At 39.1% G+C, this 27,653-nt stretch overlaps 1 protein-coding gene across 1 annotated transcript in view; it reads left to right on the top strand.

Moving 5' to 3' along the window:
• CCDC102B (coiled-coil domain containing 102B) overlaps positions 1–27,653 on the top strand; it is a 544,870-nt gene that overhangs the window by 461,323 nt on the left and 55,894 nt on the right. The window contains exons 3-6 of the mRNA XM_082235272.1: positions 6,072–6,211; positions 20,956–21,559; positions 21,663–21,880; positions 23,700–23,808. Of these exons, the coding sequence (XP_082091398.1) occupies positions 20,984–21,559; positions 21,663–21,880; positions 23,700–23,808 (903 nt within the window). The 5' untranslated portion in view covers positions 6,072–6,211; positions 20,956–20,983. The remainder of the gene's footprint in view (positions 1–6,071; positions 6,212–20,955; positions 21,560–21,662; positions 21,881–23,699; positions 23,809–27,653) is intronic.

The raw sequence follows: 27,653 nt of genomic DNA, 5'->3' as shown, positions 1-27,653 counted from the left end.
GAACTTATTGTCTGTAGGGGAAGGTTTTTGGTGAGGGGGATCTCAATTGTTAAAATGGGCCACAATTGACTGAAAATTAAGTGAATTTAAGTCCTATTGCTTTCAGTGGCGAATGATGCCTAACTCTCCTACTGGAATGAATGTGCTTTGATTTGTTATTTTTCTGTGGGCTTAAAAATTGACCTTTGACACAATTTCATGGAAGGCCTAGAGCAGGGGTCATCAAATTTTTTGAGTCAGTGAGCGCATTTTGAATTATCAGAAAATGTTGTGGGTGCCTGTCACAAAATGGCTAAAAAAGCAGAAAAAAGATAGGACTACAAAATCATGTGGTTGTGTGCCCCACTATCAGCCACCTGATCATAGTGGGAAAGGCAGCTACTGCCTTGGGTCACAAAATCCCGAATGACTAGAAGATGGGGCAGCAGTTGCTGCCAGATGAGCTGTCAGAGACGGAGGGCATGGAGGATGCCCTTAGTGGGGAGCAGCCCAAGGGTGTTGACAGAGGCAATAGGGGAGAGCATCAAAGAAGGCTGGGCAGCTGGCAAAGGAGAAGGCCACAGGGTGACCTCTTTCTCATCACCACAAATATTGTGCTACCTTTGCCATTGGGTACAAACCCATGTCCCCCAGGAAAGCCTGCTCCTCCAAGGAAATTAGTCTTGCAGGGAAGTTCTTGTGAGTGAGCAAGATGCATCTCATCTTTATAGGCTGGCGGGAGGGGCATGCCTGTTTGTCAACACATCTTTGCAGCTCTTGTCCAGTCTTGGACCCCTGATGCTGCTCTTGGTCTGTCTAGCCATGCCTTTGGCATTCTGCACCTGAAGCCTGACCTGAACTATTGCTAGCCTAGAATAAAGATTTCTTCCTGCTCACATGCAAGAGTTTCAGTTGCGGAGTTCAGGGCAGAAACCAAGAGACCACATCAGCTACTACCACATTTTCTTACAGAGATAAGTATTTTTCTTACGTTCAGAATGGATAAAAGGATTGGTGTCCAATCCCAGCACGCAATGAAATGTGGGCTTCTTTAAGAGTATGTGTTTAGTGTAGGAAGGTTGAGTCATTATACAATGACATTATGTACCAAAATCATGTTATTGACACATTTATCAATGAGACATGTACAAAAAAAACATATGAATGAGAAATTGCAACATATTTGCATCTATTTTAGAAATGCTGACTTCTGCTGTTCTAAGTGACTTTTGACCTAGGTTAATACTCCAAGGAAAATTAAATACTTTTTCCTTGTCTTCTGTAAGTTTTGGATTAATCATCTTTTTCCTTTGTATCTTCCTAGAGCTGGATTTTACTTTTAAGGGACTCAGAGTTTTGCTTTTCTCCTTCCTGTTAATGCTCCCACTGCTAATATGAACTGCCCTGTAAAATTCTGCCTGGCATATAGCCAGAGATGAAATGTACCAGAACAGAAGGAAATCCACCCTGACTTCAGTAAGGAGATGAGCAGCACAACTGATGCTGTAGAAATAGCCATCCATCAAACCATGTAGTTTGAGCTATCAACATTATATTCTCATCAGCCAGTTGATGAGTGATTCCTTCTAAAGTAAAGATTCCCCAGTTGTCTTCTCTGGCAAATGCGTCTTTATGGAATTTAGAATAAAGCTTTTCAATTCCATGAGATTTTACAGGAAATGTTAAATAAAGAGTCTAAGTGCACATTTCCTTGTTGTCTGAAGTGTTTGTGTTTGTTGTAAAAATCTCAGTCATGGAAAACTTGTTTTGCGTATTGTACAGGTCTTGGCACACAAGTCTTGCATGTTGTTTGATCAAATATTTATTTCTCTCTGGATGGTTTTCATAATTTTATGGTACTTTCCTATGTGAGCCAAAATGTATACGCCTTGAACGTGTCCTCTGTGTCTCAAGACAGATCTAAGGTCTGTGCTTTTCAAAACTGTTGAAAAGTCCAGAGTTCATGGTGAAATAGAATGTTCTCTAAAACAAAGTGATTTTCTTAAGTTCACACAGCTTCAGGGAGGAGCAAAGTACAAAATAGCAAAGTAAAAACCATTCTCTTTATGTTAGATGATTTAAGGAGCACATGCAGAGTTTTTGAAGAGGGAGAGCAAGTTAGAAGATATATGAGAGTAATGATCTGTTGCAAGAATTTGTTTGAGAATGTAATCCTGTTTAATTTTACATTTGCTTTCATGTTTCTCAATTACTTCCTTGTACATCTAGCCCAAGAATTACATTTCCAATAAACAAAGGGCCAGACCTAATACACAAGAGAATCCACTAATGGAAGCATGTGGGACCAGTGACAGGCTTGCCTAACTGGGGTTTGATGTACAGAGGAGACTTTGTGTGAGCCATCAGCTCTGCACAATGCCTATAAACAACTCAAAAGAAATGCCTACTCTGGTTATGAAAATAATACTGGTCAGAGAACAGCTCCCATGTGGGAGTGCCAGTTCCCCTAAATTAATTGAGTTAAAGGCTCATCTAACCTATTTTTCAAATCTCCCAGGAATGGATGCTGTACATCAACCCAGGCAACTTGTTCTAGTAATCCAATTTTATGCTGTGTTTTGCAAAATTACACAAGCTCAGTAATGGGGGAAATCAGTATAATATTTTACAATGTGCATAAAATCACAGGCTCAGTATTTCTTTTAAAAATTATGCTGCTTTTAAAAGTGAAAATCTTCTCAAGACAATTAACAACATATACATAAACAATTAACTAAAACAACGGCATTACAACAACATTTCCAGATCAACATTAAAATGTCAATAATAGTTACAATCTTAACTTAAAAAAATATAAAACCAGCATCAACTAAAAGCAGATTAGACTACCCAAATCATTAAGGGTTCCTCCGGATCACCTATTTATTGAGCGTTCATATTGATTGGCTTGCACAAAGCTTGCAAAGAGGTTAGACTATGTCCGGTTGAGGTTAGACTATGTCCTGATTGGCTTGTGGAGTGTTTGCATATCCTCCTGTTAATCATTCATTGATCCCACACTTTTCAGTGCATTTTCCCATCACTTTCCAACTGTATTCTTTTTGCACTAGGGTGACGAAACACTTTAATCCACTTTAATGGTTCAAACCTAAGGAGCAGTTTAGGATGCAGCTGAACTCATCTCAGACAGGCTCAGTCAGAAATAAGTCCTAAACTTCAGCCCAGGATCACTCCCTCAATGTTAAGATCTTTTAAAAACTATTACGGCATAATCTGTGATGATAGATTGGGCAAAAGATGTTGGACACAATATAATGTTTGAAGATTGGGAAAGGTTGTAGAGAAAAGGGGTCAAGTTCACTGCATGTACGCTGTTAAGGGAAAATGTCATGAAAATGATGTACCTAACCCTTGTAAAACTAGCAAAAATCTATCATAAGAGTGACAATTTATGTTGGAAATGTAAAGAAAAAGAAGGAACCTTTTATCATATGTGGTGGACCTGTCCCAAGGTGAAAGACTTCTGGGAAAAGATATATAATGAATTGAAAAAAAATGTTGAAATATACATTTATTAAGAAACCAGAGGCCTTTCTTCTTGGAATAATAGGTTTGGAATTGCCCAAGAAAGATGTTAGATTGTTTTTGTATGCCACAACTGCAGATAGAATTTTGCCGGCCAAAAATTGGAAATCACAAGAAGTACCAACAGTGGAGGAATGGCAGATGAAGATGATGGATTTTTCAGAGCTAGCCGACCTGACCAGAAGAGTCTGTGACCAGAAGGAGGAGGAGTATCAAGAGGAATGGGAAAAAAAATTAAAGATTATTTAGTTAAATATGTTAAGATAACTGAAATAGAATTACTTACGAATATAAGATAGGCCTGCGATTTAAATATGTGATGTTGTAGAATATTATGTTTAAAGTTAAAATGAAAAGAAAGAAAGATGTTAATTGCCTAAGTAAATTTTGTGTGAAAATAGTTTTGGAAAACTGCTACAATGATTGATATGGAAACTCAGCCAGGGGGATTTGAGGAAGTCACCTAAGAATGTTAACAAAAGTGCAATAATTATAGTTAAGATAAATGTTTGTTTGTTTGTTTTTGATGTTTTTGTTTTATTTGCTATAAATTTGGAAAACCAATAAAAATTTTTTGGAAAAAATTAAAAATAAAAACTATTACGACACAAGCAGAGATCCAGTACTTGCCTTACACTTGTAGATATGCAGTGAGGTTGTGGAATAGTTTAACAGTGCAATTGGTGCATTTGAAGAGAATGTATGGCGATGCTGTTACTGTGCTGGTTCTTAACAAGCTGAACAAAGAGATAAATCAGGAACTGGCACCTGCTGGCCAGTCTTAAGGCACGCTAAAGCAACAACAACAACAACAACCACACACTTCATGAAGCAAATCAGATTTCGCTATTTGTCTCTAGTCATCAGACCATCACAAAACCAGAGCTTAACAAAGTGAACTTACATATCTATATGAAAGTAACACAAGTTAACATAGATAAGGCTGACACAGACCCAAATGAAACCATGTTCAACAAAACAAACTTTAAATTCTGAACATTCCAGATATATTGCATTTACCCTTGGGTTTGAATTAGTGTTAAAAGAAATCCAATTTACACAAACCTGAATAAAATTATATAAAACCTGAATTAAATAGAAACATAAATATACTTAAAATTCTGAATCTCCCTGGCAACATAGAGCATTCTTCCTAAACATTTACCCATTGTCAATTACTGCAGATACAAAACATGTAGTTGTCTCACGTTACATATTTATCTCTTTAACACAGCAGATAAATTACAGCCCCATGGATCGATCTCTCCACATTTCTCCCTAAAGTATGTGCCAAGCTTTATTCCCTCAGCACATGATACTAAGGAAAATATATAACAATATGTACCGTGGTTGTGGTTATCCAAAGCAGCTGAAAAATCAAGGCGAATCAACAGTCGTGTTCTCCTGATACAGGTCATCTTACAGGGAAACCAAGTCACTTTCTGTATCAATACTGGGCTTGAATCATAATTGAAGTGGATCTAGAATATCAGTCTTCTCCAAGGGTATGTGGCCTCTACAGAATCTCCAACTGTTTGGGAGAAACTTACAGATTAAGTTACACCACGAGTGCGCATATGTATGCTCTTATGTACATGTGTGGCACCTCTAAGGGAAAGGGCAAAATCTGTACAAGTGGCTGTCCCAGATCTGCAATTCAAATATAGTGTGTCCTTCAGAAACATGGAATCCTTTGCTGAGACAAAGAAGTCTACAAATAAAGCAGTTATATGTGTAGTTTTAGTGGACAGATGACAGGGACCTCAAGCATACATGTCTACTGTGTGTTTTGAGATATTTACAAATGCTGTTTTCTGCTTCACATTTTACAGTGTACACTTGCAAGACTGTACATACAGTGGTGCCTCGCAAGACGAAATTAATTCGTTCCGTGAGTTTTTTCGTCTAGCGAATTTTTCGTCTTGCGAAGCACGGTGTCGGAAAAGTTTTGGAAAAGCTTCAAAAATCACCAAAAACCTCAAAAAAGGCTACCACACCGTGTTCTATGAGTTGCTCCTCGAAGTCAAGTCGCAACTGTATTAACGGTGTTAAGAAAAAGGAAACAAACTTGCAAAAAACGCAAGACGTTTTCGTCTTGCGAAGCAAGCCCATAGGGAAATTCGTCTTGCGAAGCAGCTCAAAAACCACAAAACCCTTTCGTCTAGCGAGTTTTTCAACTTGTGAGGCATTCATCTTGTGGGGCACCACTGTAAACGTTAGTATTTTGGTTTGCAAATAAGCACAGTACAGTGCAAATCTACCTTGAGTGCAGTATGAGGATATGTAAAATGTAGGCATTTATTAAAAGTAGCACAAAGGAGTGTATAACTGCCCCCCTCCCATTTGAAATTTATTCTCTGTAAAATGATAGGGATTTATTCATACGTTGCACAAGTGAGGGCAGGGAGATGTTAGTAAAGCTTAGTGGTAGACAAGGGCAACCAGGAAAATGTTTTATATTGGCTTAATGCCATTGTATTAAAAGAATTGTGTTGTGGTATTAGTTTTGATAAAGCCTGGCCAATAGGAATTTCTTTTCCATTTAGTGTGGAGTGGCTTTAATGCTGGAAATAAGCCTGTTGGCCGGCCCCCAGAGCCGTGCAGATGAGAAAAAGATGCAGGAAATTCTCTTGTTTACTCATGTCTGTAACACTGAGAAGCAAGAACAGCTCCTCAAACCCACAGGGTAAGGGGTGTTTGTCTCTTTATATCTCTTTTTAAAAAACTGATGTTGTCAGTTGTTTGTGACAGAAATGAAGAGAAGATAGGAGAGTGGTACAAGTGAGGGAGAAGATTTTGAATGTATTATTAAACTGGACTTAACTACATTTCATCTCCCATTTGTTTCAGCACTCTTGGTAATAACTTTTATGGCATTATATGAAATTATTTTTAATGTTTAAAATTTGAAGCATGTTCAATTACTCTCAGTGTTTATTTAATGTGCCTGGCAAAATTTTCATCCCTTTTATGTTTTAGGTATAAAGTACTTAATGTTTATGCTCATTTCTAAAGTTTAGTGTTTTGTGCCTTTTTTTAAATCAAGCAACAGCAACCTAGAATGCTATAAATGTATATCTAACAAAATATGTCACACAGTTCTTTTTGCCCTCCATTAAGTAGAAAAAAGTGTTAGCATCTAGGATAGCTTGTGATATTCAATGATATTACTCATATTCTGATCTCTTTGGACTCTGGCACTTTGTTAGGACACCGTGTAGGCAGGGTGCTTTTAGCTTAAAATGTGCAGCATGCAATTCTAAAAATCCTGATGGTCATTTGAAAAATTACTATAGGCAGACTGTTTCTCTGTTTTTAAAAATTGTTTCCTTTTTAAAAAGGCTGGTTTCAGCAATTCAAAACAACAACAACAAACAAACAAAACAAAACAACACCCTCACTTGACTGTGAGTAGAAAGGGTCACTGTTTGCTTTTGGATCTTTGAGAATAAGCTGTTGACACCAGTAGGCAAATGATAGCTAGCAAAAGTTACCATTGATGCCTCATAATAGAAATTTGATTTACCTTGATATAGTAGGGCAGAATTGCAAAGCAGAGGCAAAGGCTGTTTCCTGAAAGTTTCAAATGTCCCTGCTGATGTAGTGCAACACAATTAAATTGATGCAATAACATGAACAGAGCTATCACCCTAAACTGCATGAGAATACATCTGTTGGTGGCATCAGCAAAAATCTGACCAGGAAATTCCTTCAGTGACACTCTCCCACAATATGTTCCATATTATCCATAAACCATTTGGGCCATATTGCAAGTTCTTTCAGATTTTCAGAGGCAGCCGTACTCTTTCCTCAAATCCTAGGTTGATAGATAATTTGTCATTTACATGCTTGTTGGGAAAATGCAGTGCTCAAATAACTCTGTCTCATAAATCCTGAACCCCCTCACTTGGGGAGAAGGGCAGGGGGAGAGCAGCAGCCCAGTTTCAAAGATCTTACATTGCTTTTTAGGTTTTGCAAGCTTCCAGGAAAGAGGAGTTTCGCAATATTCTGGAACAGCTGTAGAGAACATGTCTCACGTTCTCAGATTTAGTAAATGGATGCCATTATCATGTCCTCGGAGAACAGTAAAAGCCCCGGTGGTTGTCATGTGATGATGAAATCTTTTTGATACGTTGCAAATAAATAAATATTTATAGGGGAAGATCAGATCCACAGCTTATGCCAAGACAAATATTGGAAGGCACTGCTGGGTCTGGAACGCAGCTGCACTGCCTTACTAGCAAATTACCATTTCGATAGGAGGATTTGACTGATTATTCAGTGCGTACAGTGTGCTGTACAACCATATTAAGGGCAAAAAACCCAACATAGTGGAAATGGATGCATATGGGGTCCCCCCATAAGATGATGGCCATAACTTGCTCTAGAGGTTTCAGGGCACTTGATACCAGATCACTGCTGCGGAGTTCTCTTGTCTGCAGATGATACTGTAGTACACTAATATGCTGTTTTCCTTGGAAGATGGATTGGGACAGAGGCTGCCTGGCTCACTGGTTGCTCATTTTTTTTCTTTTAAATTGGTTGCCTTTCCCCATACCATCTTGTGTTGGAGGGGGGCCTGGTAGGAAATTTAGTCCAAGATGATTCTTGATGCAGAAAACTCTAAGCAGAATGGCCCCAGCAAATGGCGCTCCAGCCTGTGATCTCCAGTAAGGATCCCAGATCATCAGAGTGTGTGGGCCAAATAACTGGGTGATTTGGATGGGATCTTCTCTCCCCTTTTGAGTTGAAGCCAGATGTCACTACCCACCTCGTGTCAGATCAGGGCTCCCACAAGAGGTCTCTTTTGCTTTGTTTCTCTGACCTTTTCCATGTCTATGTTTTCTTCTATCTGATGTTTCTCCAGCTCCCTGAGTTTTGCAAGAAGTGAACTTTCTTGTCTGTGAAGCATTGAAGAGTTCTGGATTTTTATTTTCTTAAAGCACAGAAGCAGGGTTTGTTTGTTTTTTAAAAAAGAAGAAGTTAGAAGCTTCATTTGAGGTATTTTTGTTTTGTTTTTTAAAGAAAAATCTATGTTGCTCTGCTTTAACCAAACAAACCTAGAGCTCTTCAGAACTCTGCAGGGAACACGTTTGACAGCCTCATGTTGTAAGGCATATCAGCAGACACACACAAGCACCAGAAAATCAGAACTGGCTGGTGGAACGGAAACTCAGAAATTCAGTTGCATATATATTCTGCACTTCTAGTATCACAAACAACAGAAATGGTTTAGCACTAAAAATACTGAAGACGATTTCCAGGGTGTGAAAAGGAAATTTATCTTGTATTGTATACATATCAAAATAATGAAATAACTCCTCTTTTCATATATAAAGCCCAAGCAGTTGTGTTTCACACATCTGTTTTACCCAGCACTTTTGATTTACTGCCAGGACTATTTCATCTCACTGTAGCTGTAAGCATGTGTCTCAGTACATTTCCCTTTTCGGGTAGAGCATTTGATTTAAAATGTGGTACTCGACCTGCTAGTTACTTAACAGAATGTCACTTCTTCATGGAATCACTTTCCCTTAACGCATCAAATTATTTACTGTTGATGAACCTGCCTTCTGCTAATCAGACTTGACACCATGTTGAACGATGTATTTGAAAGGAAGGAAAACTCACTGCATTTATATTTGAGTTGGAGGTTGGAAAAAGTCCTCTTTGCAGAGAAAAAAGCTGTGTGGAGGAAAATGGTGTATGTTAGTGTCCAAGTTCAGTCTGGTTTTGATCGGTGGAAGAGTTTGTCGTAATTGGAGAAGGTGTGAGGAACAGTACAACTACTTCCGATATCTGATTTGGACTGACCTCTTATATGACTGTAGCCCAGCATACAGGCCTGGTAGGGCAGTTTTTCTCTTGCTTTACCTTTGTTTAACCTTTAATCATTGCCAGTGAAGTAAGAGAACAGTTATTTCTGAAATCTTTTGCTCAGCTGGCCTGTGATGAAAATGTATTTTTGCTATGTAGCGCCAACAAAATGGCATTATCGTTACATATGCTTGGAATGGGTCACCTGGAAAAGTATAATGGGGAAAGCAGATGTGAGTTTCTTTTTCCCCCAAAAAAGATATTTATTAAAGTTTTTAAAATATAACAATGAAAAAATAAAAAATAAAAAGAAACAAAATACAAAATAAAAACAGTTAAAAAACAAATAATTTTCCATAACATATCTTCCTTATGCTTATTTCCCCAGACCTCCTCATACCTCCCTTCTTTGTATTCCACTTCAGTTTGTTAGTTCAGCAAATCCTTACCATTAAGCTTTTACCCATTTATAAATCTTTTTTTTTCATATCTCCTAAAGCATTACAGCTGGAAACCCCTTAGTTTCTATCCAACATTCTTCTAACATTCATTAATTTTACAATATTTCTGTAAATAGTCTTTAAATTTCTTCCAGTCTTCTTTCACCAACTCTTCTCCCTGGTCTCAGATTCTGCCAGTCATTTCTGCCAGTTCCATGTAGTCGATCACCTTCATCTGCCATTCTTCCAGAGTGGGTAAATCTTGTGTCTTCCAATACTTTGCAATGAGTATTCTTGCTGCTGTTGTAGCAGATGTGAGTTTCAGACTAATATTTCCCCACAGTGAATATGAGATGCTAAACAAACAAACAAACAAAAATGGTATCTTGATCCAGTAATATAGAAGAGGACCCAAAACAGTCATGAAATCTGGTTCCATATTTTGGGGAAATTTTCATTGGATTCAGTGGACTCTTTCCCTAAATAAGTGTTCATAGGATTGCAGCTTTAGTTCCATAAACTTTTCCTACAACTCTGCTTAGAACTTGGGTTGGATAGAACGTGAAGCTTGAAGAGTTAGTTAGCTTAGTTTTTCTCTGAGTAAACCCATTGAAATGGATACCTTTAGGTTCATTAATTCCAATGAGTCTGCTCTATATTAAACCTTAGTTTCTTTGCATACAAGTCGTTGTCCCAAGAGGAGAGGGAATAACTCTAAGCAAGTGATATCTAGCTTGGGGCCTCATTTCACAAACCTAATGACATGCAGATTGATTCTATATTAGATTTGTAATAGATTGAGAATTTTCAAGTCCTAGTGGCTTACCAGATGTTCCTTTTAATGCTTACAGGTTTCCAATTTCAGATAATATCAGAATTAGTTTAATTCAATAACAAGTTGCTGGATGAACACGAGCCATTTACCTCCTGCCAGCTGTATATTCTCTCTAATTCACTTATAGTTGCCTCCCCCTGAAAAAATATATATTTTCCCCTTTACTTTTTTGCCCTAAAATAAAAATAAAAATTAAACAAACTATGGGTGACAGCCAACCCCCCAAGTGGCTTCTTTCGAAAGCAGCTTGTGCATAATACATTCAGATATAGATGCTATTGCATTCATATTTCAGAAAATTTCTGGACACTACCTGTTTTCAGAAGGATTCTGTCATGCAAATGTTTCCTTTTGAGAGTGAACTTTAGCAATTTTTTCTATTATACTTCCTTCAAAGACCTCAAAGTGGCTTACAGGTGACTCCCAGGTGGTCTTTCATTGAGGCATCTGAAATGGTGAGACCAGCTTCAGCATGAGAATTGTGTCACGTACCTTCAAATCCCTTTATCTAATGCCCTACCACAAAGGGGCTGGACCTTTTGCAGCTTGGGGGCCACTTTCTCTCTCTCATGGAACCCTCTGGGAGGTCATATGCTAGCGGTGGGCTGGGCAAGGACCAAAAGTAGATGGATCAGTAGGTGTGGCACTTGTACAGCCGGCCATATTCCAGCCGTGTAAAAGTCAGGGGTTCCTCCACCTAAAGACACATATTTCTCCATTGAGGAAAGCAAGAGGTATGATCACAGTTCAAGGACACAATCCAGTCAAGCAAAAACACTTGTGATAGCAGAACAGGGCTGCTAAGAGGAGAGTTGTGGATAGGGGGTGTCGTCTAAGGAGGTCACCTGGTCCAATGAGAGTCCTGAGGGCCAGATACAGTGGTCTGGAGGGCTACTTTTGGCCCCAGACCTGAGTTTCCCTACTGAGCCATAATAAAGCCTATGTTCATGTAAATGTGATAAACACTTGTTCTTTTGTCAGTCTACATCTGTCTGCAACTTTTTCTTCTCTGCATTGAATGTTAGTTTCTAAGCTACTCAGGTCAGGGGCCTTTTCTTTAATACTTTGTAAAGTGTCGCCAAGCTTGATGATTTATTTAGCACAGAGAAGGGTTCATTACCAAACCCGCTGATGAGGGATTAATCCTCATTGTTCAAAATGGAACTTCCCTTTCTGAGAAAAGATTGCACTGTAAATCTAATTAAGAACAGTCTTTTGTTTTTAGAATAAATTAGATTTCATTGTGCTATGATGCTCTGTTTTACAACACACACACCCTGATTGCATACCATGCCTATCTAAACATGTGTTATTAAGTTAAATGGGAAGGGAGACAGCTCTCCAAACAGGAGAATTAGCCAGGCTTCTTCCTCCCAGTACTTTTTACCTTTCCTTTACTTATATTATGGAAACAGCAGCAAGAAGGGTTTTCTTCCCTCATCCCTTCTCTTTAGTCCTTCATCAAAGTTGTCATTGTTCACATAAATGAAGGAAAGATATGAATTTAATGGAAATAGATATACAAATAAATTAGTCATATTTGCATGATAATAAACTAGACATTTTAAACTACTTACAATCATATCCTACCAGGAAATGCATTTGATGGTTAAATTATGAAACAATTAGGAATATTTTGACTAGTACCTAATTTATTTAAGTCTCGTATTTGCAAGTAATTACAATATAAATATGGAAAGTGTCTTTATATATTGAATGTATTAAATCTCAGAAGTCTTCTCTATTACAGCTTCCAAGTCTTCTGGAAATAATTACAATTTTATGCCTGGTTTGAGAAGAAATATGAAGGATAGACAACAGCCTTCAATCTAGTAGTTCATGACTAAGAAGACCTGAATAATGAAAATCTATTTCCTGTTTGCAGAAGGCATTCTGTAGTCCATCTGGTTCTGCTGAAAGAATGCTAATATAATATTATTTCCATAGCTTCCAAACATGCTGGCAGTTCTGTTATTTTGTTGTATAGAATGTGAGAGCACAATACACCCTGGATTATTCACACCATAGTTCATTTGGGGAATGGTGCTCGACAGGAATCAGTTTGGAACCAGTGACCCAACATGAAATGGAGTATGTGGCTGTTGAACAGCTTGCAAGAAAGCTAGCTCTGTAATTTTTAGCCAGTGGTAGAGAGACCACCAGTGATCTGTGCTGTATTTTCACATGGTCACTGTGCCCATAGCAGGAGAGCTGGGAGGATAGAGGGGAAAGGTAAAGCGTCAAAGATTTCTTTAACATTCCATCTCATATCACTAGGACTGTAAATTAAAAAGCAGTTGTCTCTCCAACTATACATGTGGCTGCAGTTAAAACCTCTTATTTTATTTGTTTGTTTGCTTATTAGTTTCATTTCTGAACTGCCCTTCATCCCATAAACATAGTATACAGTAAAACATAAAACCACCACTAGAACATTATACAGAGCAGAATTACTCCAAGTAATTCAGTAATCACTCTAGTGTTTCGTTCTCTTCCATTCATGTCTATAGCTCATACAGTGGTACTTCAGGTTACAGATGCTTCAGGTTACAGATGCTTCAGGTTACAGACTCCGCTAACCCAGAAATAGTACCTCGGGTTAAGAACTTTGCTTCAGGATGAGAACAGAAATTGCATGGCAGCAGCGGGAGGCCACATTAGCTAAAATAGTACCTCAGGTTAAGAACAGTTTCAGGTTAAGAACGGACCTCCAGAACAAATTAAGTTCTTAACCCGAGGTATATCACATCACATCAAAATGTAAAAGTTGAATTTCCATTTTGAACTTTTCAAGCATCTACCCGTGTGGTGACTTTAAGGCAAGAAAATGCCGTAGACTGCCAAAAATACACTAGAATAGCTGTACTCTGTACAATAGTTTTGAAGATAATGGGGGGGCAATGCTAGAAAGCTGCATGGTCCTGGCCTCATGGCCACACCAGTACTGTCCAGGTAAACAACTTCAACACTGTTTAACTGTTCCCCACCACACTATGGTTTAAGATCTACTGATCTAGCTTTCTGGAAGCATGGTGGACACAAAGACCATTTGGGGGGCAAGCGGATGACCCTGTTCAATAGTAATACACCTAGGATTATATCCAATGAAGTTGTCCCATTAGTGCAGAGACTTCCTCCTCTTCCTGTGCCCCACCTTCAGCCCCCACTGAATTGAGATTTCCTGAATGACCGGGTTGGGGCTGGAACCAAACCTTGTCAACAATGTGTACCCCTAGTATTTTTTTATATACCTAATATGTGACTTTCTCACACAAAATGGACAGAACAGGCACAGCAGAAAGATATTTAAACAACATTCTGTAGGGGCACTTTGACCCCTAGCACCTTATATGTATATTTCCCCCCAGTCATACCAGTGGGGCAGAATTGATCCCAAAAGCCCTAATAGTTAACAACCCGCTATCTCTGAAATGCCCACAAGCAGGACATGTGAATGCAACAGTCTTCTCCCACTTGTATATTCCTTGGGTCTAAGGACGATCCCTTCCTGTCTTTGAGCATGAGGATTGGGCCCCTTTTGGGTCTGCATCACTTGAGAAGCTAGGACAAACCTTTCAAAAAATCTGAAGAAGTGTGCATGCACACAAAAGCTTATACCAGAACAAACTTAGTTGGTCTATATGGTGCTACTGGACAATTTATTTTTTATTATTTTTATTTTGACTTGCAAAAAATGTAAGCATAAGATCAAACTAACAGTCCAATGGGAAAAGGATGGTCAGAAAGAATTTGATATGGGAAGACCAGATGTTAAAGAGAATGTATGGCCACTACTGCATTTCATCCCTCGTATCTCCAGTGCCATTTAATTAAAATATGTGCTATGACAACATCATGCACAGCATTTTCTCACTTCCTACAAATGGAACCCAATGAAGCAGAGAAGCATAAGAAAATTCTGAATGCAGTAGCATCATACAATGCATTTTTTTATTGATGTAAATCTTACTAACGAAAAACTGCAGGACATCTCTGTTGGTTGTGGCCTACCCATTGCTCCATGAGCTGTACCTATACTTATGAACATCTTGAACCCACAGTGTTATGCGCCCACTCTATATGCCTTTCGCTTGATAATAAATCTGATTCTAGCCATTCTGTTCTTAATGGGGGCCATGCATGGATCTGATGCTTCTTCATAACATCCCAATTAACAAGGAGAGCTAGTTAGAAGTAGTAAAAGGAGCAGCCAGGCAAACACACTGTGTGCCTCAAAAGCCACAGGTGGCTGATAAATTGGAACAAATGAATATTGGTTCCTTCACTTCTTGAAACACCATTAATCACACAGCTGGGAATAATTTTCTTAGGTGCAATTCTAGAATTAAGTTCAGTTGGTCAAGTCTAGCAGTTGACGTCAGGTCTACAGGCTGACAAGCTAGAGCTTTATCATTATATTCCATTCACTGAACAGTGTTTTAATGGGTATGGTGATCTAGAATTTTTCAGCAAATGGATGCAGTAATTTAGTGCTGGGTAACAAACGTACATTCCAGATTGGACCTAACATTGAGCTCCCTCTTTTATGTTTTCATGTGCCCAGATGCAAGTGTGATGCTAAAAGTATCACAAGTTAGTAACAGGTTTTCTGGTTGTCTGGGCATGTGGCAAATTATTTCATGAACACAATTCACCATGTGCAATTCAAACTGGGCTGAATGGTTTGAAAACCATTCCCAAAATGTCTCATACTGGGGCTGTTATACTGGGGCCTGGGTAGATATTAAGTTCATGTATAAAACCTGTGCCTTTTGTCTCAAAGAGAAGGTAAGAGGTGGTATCACACAATCTCCTCATTTATCTTGTGCTGCAAGAGGAAGTCAGAATAAATGAAAAATATAAGTAAGTAGGTAGTTAGGTATCTATGTAATTAAATTCTCATGGCCTTTGGCTAGTCCAATAAACTGATTGATATATATTGAGAGAGAGAGATGTATAATATATATAGTTTTTGGATTTTATTAACTGTAAGCCACTTTGAGGCAAGAGTGGCAACCTATACATGCTATACTAATTGTAGTAATAAAAATACATCACCCCTTCATAGTTTGAAACAGTGTTAATCCTCTTTAAAATATTAGATTCTAAAAGCACTGGGAAATTGCCCCATTGTCTATGTGTATTTTTCTTTTTAAAAAACACACACACAAAAACTGATTGTATGCTGATGGATCTCCATTTATTGCTCTTTACTGAAATGTAATTTTGCCCCATGCAGTGTAGGAACAATATCTCATTTCTCCTATATCCTGCTCTCAAAATAAGGCAAATCAAAGGAGGTGGGTTGTATCCAACATTGGTCATACTCCAAGTAGCCCTATAGAAATTAATGGGCTATGACTAACTTAGGTCTTTTCATTTCAGTGGGCTTACTCAGAGTAGAAATTAGGTAAATACAGTCCAGTAATAGCACCACCAATGGATGATTGCAGGCAGTCCTTTGTCACAGGATGTGTCAAAGCCACTCTAAATCAAAGACCCATGTACATTCAACTTTTATCCTTGGTTACTGATTTAGCAGAGAGAGAGAAATGTATGAAATCACATTGTTGGTGGATGGGATTTATTGGCTTAACATCTGAGGAGATTCAGGAATGTAACTAATTGCTTCTGAAGTCAATTGTAATTTATTTTAAGTAAATTGTCTCCAGATTTGCCTTTCCTTGGTAGACAAGTCCTCTTTTTTAGGTGTTTTGCCAATAATGTGGTCTCCCTGATAAACAGGCTGTCATGGAGTCACTGCATGCCAATCAACTGAATTTTTGCACATGCAAGTTCACTGCTTCAGAATTTCATCTGCAGAATGTGCTTAGAGAAGTTTTGCTGTCTGCAGACAATCCCTAGAGTGTAGACCCATCTGCTTATAATTGGTCTATAGCCCCAGGCTAACCAAATATCTAGTATCACCAATGGACTGTGTCAGCAGCCCTTCCAGGCTACAGTGCATGACGCATTTTCTTCAGTGCATTCTCTTAATTATCTCATGTGCCCATGTAGGGTAAGAGGCATGGGAAGAAGCATCATAGCAATGCACGATGCCAGGGGGGAAATGTTTCCAGCTATGTAGAACTGAACCAGTGGGAAGCAATATCTCATCTGCTGTATGTTATTAAAAACAATTCCTAATGCAAAACATTTAATGCAGTTCATCCATATGGCTTGGTTTTCCTACCAAATCTCTGCACAGAGAATTTCATTTTTCACCTGGTGGGTTCATTTTATAAATCATAATCCCTACCTTCTAAACCATAATCCCTCCCTGAAAAGTCATCTGATCATAATTATGGTTTTTCCATATGTGCCTCCCCCCCCCCCTGTTTATCACACACAAAGCCCAGAAATAGTGCTGTGATGTATAAGATGTATTTATCAGAGTCATAAAAAACTGAACCTGTCTTCTGTGGGATAACCAGCCTAATATAACCAACATGCTTAAGTCTAATTAATGCATGATGGGGTTAAGACCACAGAGTAAGCTGTTCTGCCAGGCTTAGCTCACCTTGGGAGGGACTAGGTAATCAAGCCTTCAGTCTACCAAAGAAGCTCAGACCATGACTCTTACAAGTCACTCTTGAGTTCTACACCAATAATGCAGGAACTTTCACAACTGTAACTAAGCCAGGTTTTGCTGCCTGTGCAACTTTTTCTGCGTGCTGTATGGAAAACCCATGAATCCAACCTTTGGAAAGTTTGTAAGTAAACCATTTTTAACTTACCAAGTGTGTGGTCTTTTTCTATGCTAGGGGAAGAGAAGAGTTTTGGAACTCACAAGGACATATTTTAAAGGTCCAAAAGCCTATATTTCTACACTTTGATGCATATTTTGTGACTTTGAATATCTGTCACCAAAGGGTACTTGCCCCAAACTGGACCTTGGCCTCTAGGGAATTCTTCCTTTCTATATTATTATTATTATTATTATTATTATTATTATTATTATTTTATTTTCCTTTAACTGGCATCTGAGGCATGTTTTTCTGAGTATACCACTGGGGTAAGGGCATGACGTGAAGGCACATGATGCAGCCATCTTGCTAAAGCTCAGCAGTGTCTGGATTACTTGTGTTCTACGATGGCAGAAAGATCGAGCAGAAATATATTAATTAAGTAAATAAAAATCCAGCAATTTATAGCCCTTTGCCAACAAAGCAGGTGAAAACAGAAACCCATTGGGCATTCTCTACCTCTCAAAGTTTGTGATAAATTGCAACACTATTGGGGGTGGGGCCCGTCTCCTCTTTTTTCCTTCTAGAAAAACTGAAGCTCTTTTAAGAGTAAATGGAAGAGAGCAAGTGAGAAATTGATAATGGGAGGCTTTAGATAGATCTTTGTGATGCTAGTGCTAGAGGCGCCAATCCGTACCTCTGCCTCCTGAGGACACATTTGTTTAGGTGAACATGCTCCTGAATTTGAACTTCTGATCTTACTGTTTTTTCTGTTTTTAAAGAGTTCGAATTGTTTTTAACTCACTTGTTTTATTTTGGATTTTAAGGAAGGTTGTTATGATGGTCTGATGGAATTGTCATTGTGTATTGTGTGATTGTTTTATAATTGATTTTATAGTTGTTACCTGCCTAGAAACCCTTTGGGGATATAAGGAGAGTATGAATTAAATAATAATAATAATAATAATAATAATAATAATAATAATAATAATAATAATAATGGTGTGCAGTTTTTCATTCTGCTGATAAAGGGCAGTTTAAATTGTGTGACATTTGACATTCACAACTGTCTTTTTGTTTGGTGATGGGCAGATGTAATTTGCAACTTCATCTTTATTCAAAATTGTGTGTCCTTTATATTTTGTGTACTTTAATATAATATATTCATGTTCTTGAGACTTTAGAGTGTTTTAGTCCCCCAATCTCAAGGGCAACATTTCCAGGAAACAGGACTGACAAACTCAATGCTTTCTTAAGTCATCTGGGTGGTCTTCAGACTGTGAATGCTGTCAGCTGAACTCAGCTGCAGAATCTATCAAACTCAGTGGGAGAACCAAGCAGTGTTGGATGAGTTTTATCTATGTTCTGGATAAGGAATTGTATATATTTTCTTTTCTTTGGCTTTTGGTCTGATCTTATACACTTGGAAACTTTTTTAGGCTATAAAGTATAACGTGGACACTTTAAGTGGAAACATAAATATCTTTAGGTAGCCTACCACGTTGTCTCAGTAATTTATAAACTGAGAGTGGAGAGAAACTATAGACATGAAATATTCTGATGGCCTGTAGGTATATGGTGTGTAATACTAGATACATAAGGATGCATTCCTCTTAAAATGGCTATTTCTCCCCTCTCCATTCATTCTGAAATGACATGGTTCTAAGAAATAGTCCAAATAGTTGTTTGACCTTACAGCTGCTACACAGACCATGCCATGCTTGGCAATAGAGGGGTGGTAAAAAAAAAGTAACAATGGACACTTTTTAAAAATCTGATTGTGTTTGAAACTTGACTCAGGAGGACAAATCACATTCTAATGGGTGATGAGAAGAGAAGGGCAGTTACAAGTCTGATTCCACATAATAGATTGTCTTATCAAATTAGGTTTGTTTAGACAAAGGGTAAATTAACTTTGGCTATATAAATTAACAAAGGAACTTTAAAGGAACACTCCAGCACGACATAGCTGAATTGCCACTTATCAAGCAGTTCAGTCCTATTCTTTTCAGCTCTGGATAGGGGCAATGGCTTTTTGCTCTTCTGCAGGCATGAATTTACTAAGCATTCATATGAGATCACCAATTGCACTATCACCAATTCCTGATGGTGTGAAGGGCCACTGTGCTTATTATGCACCTGAATGGACAGACTAGCCCTTCTCAGAGTAGACCTGTTGAAGTGAATAGGCATAGCTAACTTAAGTGCATTCATTAAGTGCATTCATTCTGAATTATTATTTGTTGTTGTTGTTACCTGCCTTTCAACCCAAGGTCCTAGCATTAAAAACAACCCTGAATGCAACTCTATACTTTTTGCATTTCATTGGGAGGAATTTAGTGTTTTCTGAGCACAAGCATTTCTGCTTGCCAGACAGAATGACCCCCTTCTCCCCCTGTATGTTGTTCTGGGGGTTCCCTGATAACTTGAGCATGGATTTAGTGGTGGTGATATCAAACGAATGCTTAGTAAGTTAATGCCTGCAGAAGAACAGAAAGCTATTGCCCCTATCCAGAGCTGAAAAGAATATGACTTCATTAGTGGGTGACCCTTGTGTGCTGGCTTCCGCTAGTCCACCAGGTTAATCAGATCCAGGCCATTGTAATTTAAATCCAGCTTTTATAAATGCTGTTCTCTTTACACCCATGTTTACAACTGCCAGCTGAAGACTGTACTTTATACATGACATGGAATCTAATCCACAGAAGCTCAACAAAACTCAACAAGAAGTTTTTGCTTCTGCTGTAATTAACGTGCTAGCCTTTAAGGTGCCACAAGAGCCTTTGTAAGCAGGGTCGGATTTAGGTTTGATGAGGCCCTGGGCTACTGAAGGTAATGGGGCCCTTTATATGTCCAACTGTCCTTTGTCAACAACAAATTGTCGCTGTTTTTTGTATTGAATATATGCTATATGGTAATTTATAGACCTAATAGGTATCTAAAGCCATTTGCACATAACAAAATATGTATTTCATCAAAGTAATTGTTGAACTGTTGAACTGAAATACACTGAAAAACAATGTTGCTGTATGTAGGTTTTATTTTATTTGTTTTTTATCTTATATTTTGGAAATGTACATCCAGTGGGGGTTTTTTTTTACATTTTTGGGGGGCCCCCAAAAGAGTGGGCCCCTAAGCTATACCTTGTTTAGCTTATACATAAATCCAGCACTGTTTATAAGTTAAGTCAGTGATGACTGTCATGTTAGATGTAGTGAAGTATTTGCACTGAATTAGAATACAGTGGTGCCCCGCAAGACGGAAAACTCGCTAGACGAAAGAGTTTTCCGTTTTGGAGGTGCTTCGCAAAACGAATTTCCTATGGGCTTGCTTCGCAAGATGGCAATGTCTTGCGAGTTCCTGCGTTTTTTCCCCTCCCCCCTTTTCCTAAGCCGCTAAGCCGCTTATCAGCTGATCTGATCAGCCGATAAGCCGCTAATAGCGCTAATCCGCTAATCTGTCAATGGGCTTGCTTCGCAAGACGAAAAAACCGCTAGATGAAGAGAATCACAGAACAGATTCTTTTCGTCTTGCGAGGCACCACTGTAATGCATTATTAATGGTTCTATCAATCTGGGGCTTACTTTGTCTCTTGAACTTGGGCTTGTTTTGTTAATGTGTTTATAAATTTAGCTTTCCTTTTTTACTTCAGGTGTGGAAACAAGTGAATCACCTGAGACATGAATTTTGACTCTGTCTGTAACAAGCAGCTCCTTAGAAACCAACTAAAGGAGCCCCGTGATGTTGAAGCACAGAACTGTGCAAAAGCATGTAGCACCTGCAACTCCAGTGTCGTATCGCCAAGAATACTTCCACCCCCATCCTACCGCCCCTCTGTGTATATTTATAACAGCAGCGACTGGGAAATTTGTGAGGAGTTACGGCTTCGAGAGCTTAAAGAAGCCAAAGCTAGGGCAGCCCAAATGGAGAAGACCATGCGTTGGTGGTCAGACTGCACAGCCAACTGGCGTGAGAAATGGAGCAAAGTCAGAGCTGAAAGAAATAAAGCCCGTGAAGAAGGGAGGCAACTGAAGCTTAAGCTGGAAGCCTCAATGAAAGAGCTGAGTGCCCTGAAGAAAATAAACCAATGTTTGCTCACAGAAAATGAAGATGTGGAAGCTAGGAGTGTGAGGAAAAAGAGCTTTGCCTTTTCTGAAATGTGTTTGATGACAGAGGACCATTTAGCATCTCTGGAGAAAGAGCCTGTTAAACATGCCCAGAGCAACAAGATTTTTGAAGTAGAAAGTCTCTGTCAGGTAAATAGATATGGGTCTTTTTTAAATCACAAAAATGAACCAATTCCCCCCATAGTTCTAAACATTCTGAGGCTGCAATCTTTTACCCACTTTTTCATTTCAGGAAGTTTATGCGACTGAAAACCCTTTAGGAAACCACCAAGATAAAATAATCAGTTTGGAGATTCTTGATTCCAGAGACAAACACACATCAGTTTTTCTGGAAAATCCTGACACAAGCAAAGAGAATGAAACCAGATCTCAGGACGATGAAGTAGTACATATTTCTGTGTTGCATTTGCATCTTCATGAATCAAGGAAAATCTTGCAGAAGGAGCAGAAGTAAGTTAATAACATATTTCCTTCTGTTAAAAAAAATCCCAACATTTTTCTCCAAGAAAAACTTTTAACAGGCCAATTTTGGAATAGAATTACAGTGTATTTTGCAGGTAGTGAAAAGTCTAGTTCCAATGCCAAATTCATTGGGGACTAGTTCTTATTTCCCCCATTTATCTTTCTTATTAACTTTGCAAGATGGTGCCTGTCAACAACCTGAAAAAAGAGTAACATGCCTTTATGAAATGTTCTTACAAATCCTACTGTCTGCTCCACTGTGCAGCGTTTTAAGAACTTACTATTGACAGAGTAGTGGTGTTGAGTGTGATTTATTCTGGTATGTACTGTTGGCAGCTCTTGCTAATGATGGCAAATATTTATTCAGTTATTCAGTACCAAAAGTGTGCAAGGATGAGAGACACAAACAAGAGGACATTCTTACCCAGAGAGAATATCATATTAAGAACCAGTTCAAGAGTGTAGTAACAGTGTCCCTGCATACAGTTGTTCACCAGCTTGGTCCTGCACACAACCATATGAAATTAAATTAGCAATATGGCATGTTATCCTGTCCTGTGATGATTTCCAGCTTCACCCCTATCTTGCTAGTTAGTGGAGGGCTGACAGTGGCAGAGCGATGAACCCAAGTCTCAGATTTGTCTGTTTACTGAAATACACCTATGGAATCTATGTAACTGAAACTATCATGGAACTAAAGCTCCCTTCTACATTAAAAACATCCAACAGGCAGCCGATACCATTCAGAAAGAATGACAGCATTGGAGGGGACCTTGATGGTCATCTCATCCAGTGCCCTGATATGGATACAAGTTTTTAAAGCATCCTTCCTTCTCGATTCTAAAACATGCAGGGAGCTTGCATGGATAAAAATGGCTTCCCGCTTCAGAAGTTATCTCTCAACACTAAAGAGGCTACAAGGAACTGTGCAACCCTGCAGTTCCTTTGTATCCATGTTGCCCCTTCACATGAGTAATGTGTAAATAAGTACAGTCATACATTGGAAGTCGAATGGAATCCGTTCTGGAAGCCTGTTCGACTTCCAAAACATTCGGCAACCAAAGCATGGCTTCTGATTGGCTGCAAGAAGCTCCTGCAGCCAACCGGAAGCCCCGTCGGGCGTTCCGGTTCCAAAAATAGTTCGCAAACCAGAACAGTCACTTCCGGGTTTGCGGCATTTGGGAGCCAAAACATTTGAGAACTAAGCTGTTTGAAAACCAAGGTACGACTGTATTCAGTATCCCATGGGGAAATCTGATCTTCAGTGTTGCATCAGAACAAATGGTGATTGGGTTTGTTCTGATCTCTATCACAAAAGAGCAGGTATTCCAGGGGAAAGTGGCATGGCAAAGGCAAAACCACATGGACCCATGCCCAGAAGGCACGGGACAAGTGGGAAACTTCTTGGAAGGCACAGGGGTGCCAACTATAGGGGGCTCTGGGTGCCAGAGCACCCTACCATTGTTGTGGGTGCATCCACACTGCAGGGCCCCCATGCAACTTTTGAGGTCTCGCAAGACCTTGGAAAGCATCCTGTGGCCCAAGTTGGCTCCCCTGGGACAAGTGGAAGTGTGGAGAAGCCCTTTGTCTTCTTCTAGTGTGTTTCAACAACAGCAGCCACTAGGATTAAAACTGCACGTGTTTTAGCTCACCCGGATGCAGGATTGGGCTGCCCATTGCTTTTGAAAATGCCATTCTCCCTACCACAAGAACTGCAACAAAACCCTTCCGTATCTTGAAGAATATAGTCCTGGAACCCATGCAATATTTTAAAGTATTGTTTGTTATCATTCTTGTAACACTGCAGAATCCGCTTATCTCTGGAGAAAGAGATAGAGAAGCTGAAGTCAGAAAAAATTCTGTGGAAATGGAAATATGAGGAGCTAAGAAAGTCCAAACAGCAGAGTGTAAAGCAGGTATGTTGCAAAAGGCAGTTACCATGAGTAACTGAAAAATAAATGAAATTTCTTCTCTTTTGTTGTCTTGCTCTCCCATACGTACAAACTTAAGATGCAGATTCTGAGTTATGCCGAAGTAGAAATGAATACATCTTCCATGTTTTATTACATTTCTATGACTAGGCCCTACCCTGCTTTCAATCCACCTTCTGATTTAACATGGAAAATTCAATGATTATTCCCAGGGTGTGGTTTGAAAAAACACATGTCCACCACCCTTCTGAAGCTGTGTCTGGGTCAAAGTTAGAAGGTCAGAGTTACTGCCTCAGATCCGTATGTGCACTGCATTGGGATCCCTTACAGAAGACAGCTGGGATATAAATGTAATAAACCAAGATATGATCATCTGAACACAGCTTTTTACATATATTGCTCTACTACTACTACTACTACTACTACTACTACTACTACTACTACAATCCCATGGGGTTCTACTGTAAGGTAAAATGGATTACACTTCCATACATGATACCTAATGCACCTGCTGAAGGTCAGTTTTAGCAAATTGTGTATTGATTGTGTGCTATAGAAAATGAAATGATAATGAAAATCTAGTGGCAACTAACTTTTTAATGCTCTAAAATGGAACCTATGAAATAATTCGCAGGATCTTGCTATAGAAATATAGCCTCTCCAGCGAACTTGCTCAGGTTTCAAACCTTCATATATACTATCATTTATTAAAGACAGTTATATGCTGATTGATCGTTCACATTTCTAAGCTGTAGACATCAAAACAAACCATACAAAAGGAAACAATAAAGCAATAAACATAAAACTGAACACTACCTTGAAATAACCTGCTGGAACAAGAAAGCCCTTAATCATGAGCATGAAGGGGAATGCCTGTCTAATCTCAGTTGGGAGACAGTCTTGGGCCCACTGCACTTAATGCACAGCTTCTAGTAGTCATAAAAACATAATATTCAATGTTAAGTCTCATTATAATATTATTATCCTTGATTAGAATTCAGGTCTGAGTTGACGTGCCTTCTGAAATAGGGTGGAGAGGGCAGTACATATATAAAATAGTAATAATGTGAGCATCCATCGAAAGCTGCAAACTTATACACACTAACCTGCAAATAAGATGCTGTTCCCAGATATTATAATATATGTCTGTCCTCTGCTAGTCCTATGAAAGTGATGATTAAGAACAGTGTTCATTTTAGTCCAAGAAACTTGCAGCTTCCTTCACTGACCACTGGTGAGCAGTATAGACTTGCAAATGCTTTCTTGCCAATAGCATGAATTCTCCCCCTCCCAGGAAAATGTATTTGCTCATTATAAAATTGCTTTATGTTAGGTTTTTCTTTTCTTTTTTGAAAGGCTGTATTTGTGATTTGAATATATAGCTATTTGTATTAGCACTTACATGTAATTGCATTGCTGGATGATATAGTATGTTCTCCATAATAATTTTCCTCTTAATCTTATAGAAAACATAGCTAGGTTACATAGGTAAATTAAGGCAAATTATCAGACTGAACAGAAAGAGTGTATCTGGATTTTGTTTAATCAATGTGAAGGATGGATGGAAATTATTTTGAAATGCGACATGTGTGTTCAGTAGGTCTTTCAGCTGCAGGATAAATTGCTTGTAAAATGTATGGTGCAACTATAAATCACCATAATGCTTCCTTAGGGTGATTTCAGATGCTTCATTTTATCCAAAAGAATATTGCATCTTCAAGATCCACATCAATATGGCTTGTTAAAGGTTAAATCGGTTTTTAAATTATGTTTGAAGCAACCTGGGTATGTCTCCATCGTAGTACATGACGAGAGAATCAAATTATTGGGTGATTCCAGTGTAAAGAAAAATGTTAAGAGATTTTGGAGATGCTTCCAACACAATAAATAAATGGTCCAGTTTATAAAAAAAATTGCACCTAAGTATAATTTGAGCATGGAAACACTGCCAGTAGATTAATGGAAGATTTTATTCCACATAAACAGCTGTCTACAGGTTATGCGAACCCGGAAGTGCCAGAACGGGTTACTTCTGGGTTTCAGCGCTCATGCATGTGCAGAAGCGCTAAATTGCGCTTTGCACATGCGCAGTAGCACTGAATCGTGACCTGCGTGTGCGCAGACATGGCGCTATGGGTTGCGAATGTGCCTCCCGCATGGATCACGTTCACAACCCGAGGTTCCACTGTATTTCTTTTCTGTCCTGTTCTCAGAGATTATGGTTTTTGTAGATTTATTTATTTTCAAGTTTATATGTCTACCTAGATCACAAGTTTCCAATGTGCTGTATTCAAACTGTTATTGGGGTTCAACATCAACTTCACATCAACTTCACATCAACTCACATCAACTTCAGCTAGCATGGCCAATGTTAGACATCAGGACGGCACTACATTGGTTACGCTGACCTAGATTAATAGAGTCCTTAGTGCCTGAGATAACTGCTTGAACAGTTAAAGTAGCAGGGGCAGGCGGCTTAATCTTACACTGATGACACCCAAAAAGCAGCAGGAAGAACATAGCAGCTTCTTGCATGTCTGGAGTCCCACCTTCCTTCCTGGTTAGGGATGCCGGATGCAAAATGGTTGCCAGGGGCAGGTTCTTGCACCTTTGGTAGTTGTGTAAAAGAGATGATTGTAGCGTTTGTAGTTTAAATGGACAGGACAGAAGCCCTATCCTTTTTTGCATCATGTCCACCCACTGTAGCCCTTTATGCTCTGCTTACCTAGAAAGCTGAGTGCCCCTCTGCAGAAACTGGCAAGGCAACAGGTAGAGATGCAGTAAGAAGGTTAACATGGAACTTTGGATTGTGGCCCTTCAGTCTTATCACAAAAGCAGGAGTGGGGAACTGGTGACCCTCCAGACAGTAGTGGAGGGTGGGGTGAGTTGCAGACACTTCCCTGACCTCCTGGCAGATGAGCCACTGCTGGTCACTAGCAGGGGAGGGGTGAGGTGGGGACAAGGTCACTACAGTGCAAATGCACCAGTCAGTTAAATCCAGCACTTTTGCTGGTCCATTGTCACTGTGCCACTATTCCCAGTGTTTCACCCCACCATCTTAGTAACTCACCTGCCAGGGGGTCAGGTTAGCATCTCTACCCTACCATGCCCTATACTTCTGCCTTTGGGTGCTGCTGGACTACAACTTTCGTAATCACTGACCCTTGACCATAGTCTGACCATGGGGCTGATGGTAGGAGTTTGGAGTCTATCAACATTTGGAAGGCCACAGTTTCCCCATGCTTGCGTTAAATATTATTTTACTACCATGAGCAGCAGTAGGCTTCAGTGTGAATTATAGAACTTTTTACAAAGCCATCAAATCGGGCTTGCTGACTCCTGAAGCTGAGAAACTAAGGAATGAAACTGAATCAATAGGGGGTGCAAAAGGTCCACCATCTTGAAGCCTTGGCTGTTTCGTAATGTGATAATTTAAAAGCAGTTTTCTCCTCCACTTGGCAAATAGAATGTAAACATACAACCCTACAATCATGCATTGAAATTCTGTGTACAGTGTTCAGATAAGTACCCACACCTGCTGCAAATGTAAACATACATCCACACCTGCTTAATTAAGTATGTAGAAAGAAGAGAAGTTAGATTTGTTCTTCCATACAGCTCCTGAAACTATGTATTTCTTTTATTTTAAAAAAATCAAACAAGTTAGACTGTAAACAGAACTGTATCAACTTTGAAACAAAAGAAGGGCATGGAAGAGACTCATTCAAGCATCTTTTCTCTGTGTCTTATTTAAAGCACAACTTGATTTAGTTCAGCCTTTATGTTTTATGGAGCTGTATGCTGGCGATTGTATGGAAAACCTATATGCT

This window comes from Podarcis vaucheri, assembly GCF_965113315.1.
Source record: "Podarcis vaucheri genome assembly, chromosome: 8".
Lineage (NCBI taxonomy): Eukaryota > Metazoa > Chordata > Lepidosauria > Squamata > Lacertidae > Podarcis > Podarcis vaucheri.
Note: the sequence above shows the minus strand (reverse complement) of the source record. Positions and strands in the feature narration are given on the sequence as shown.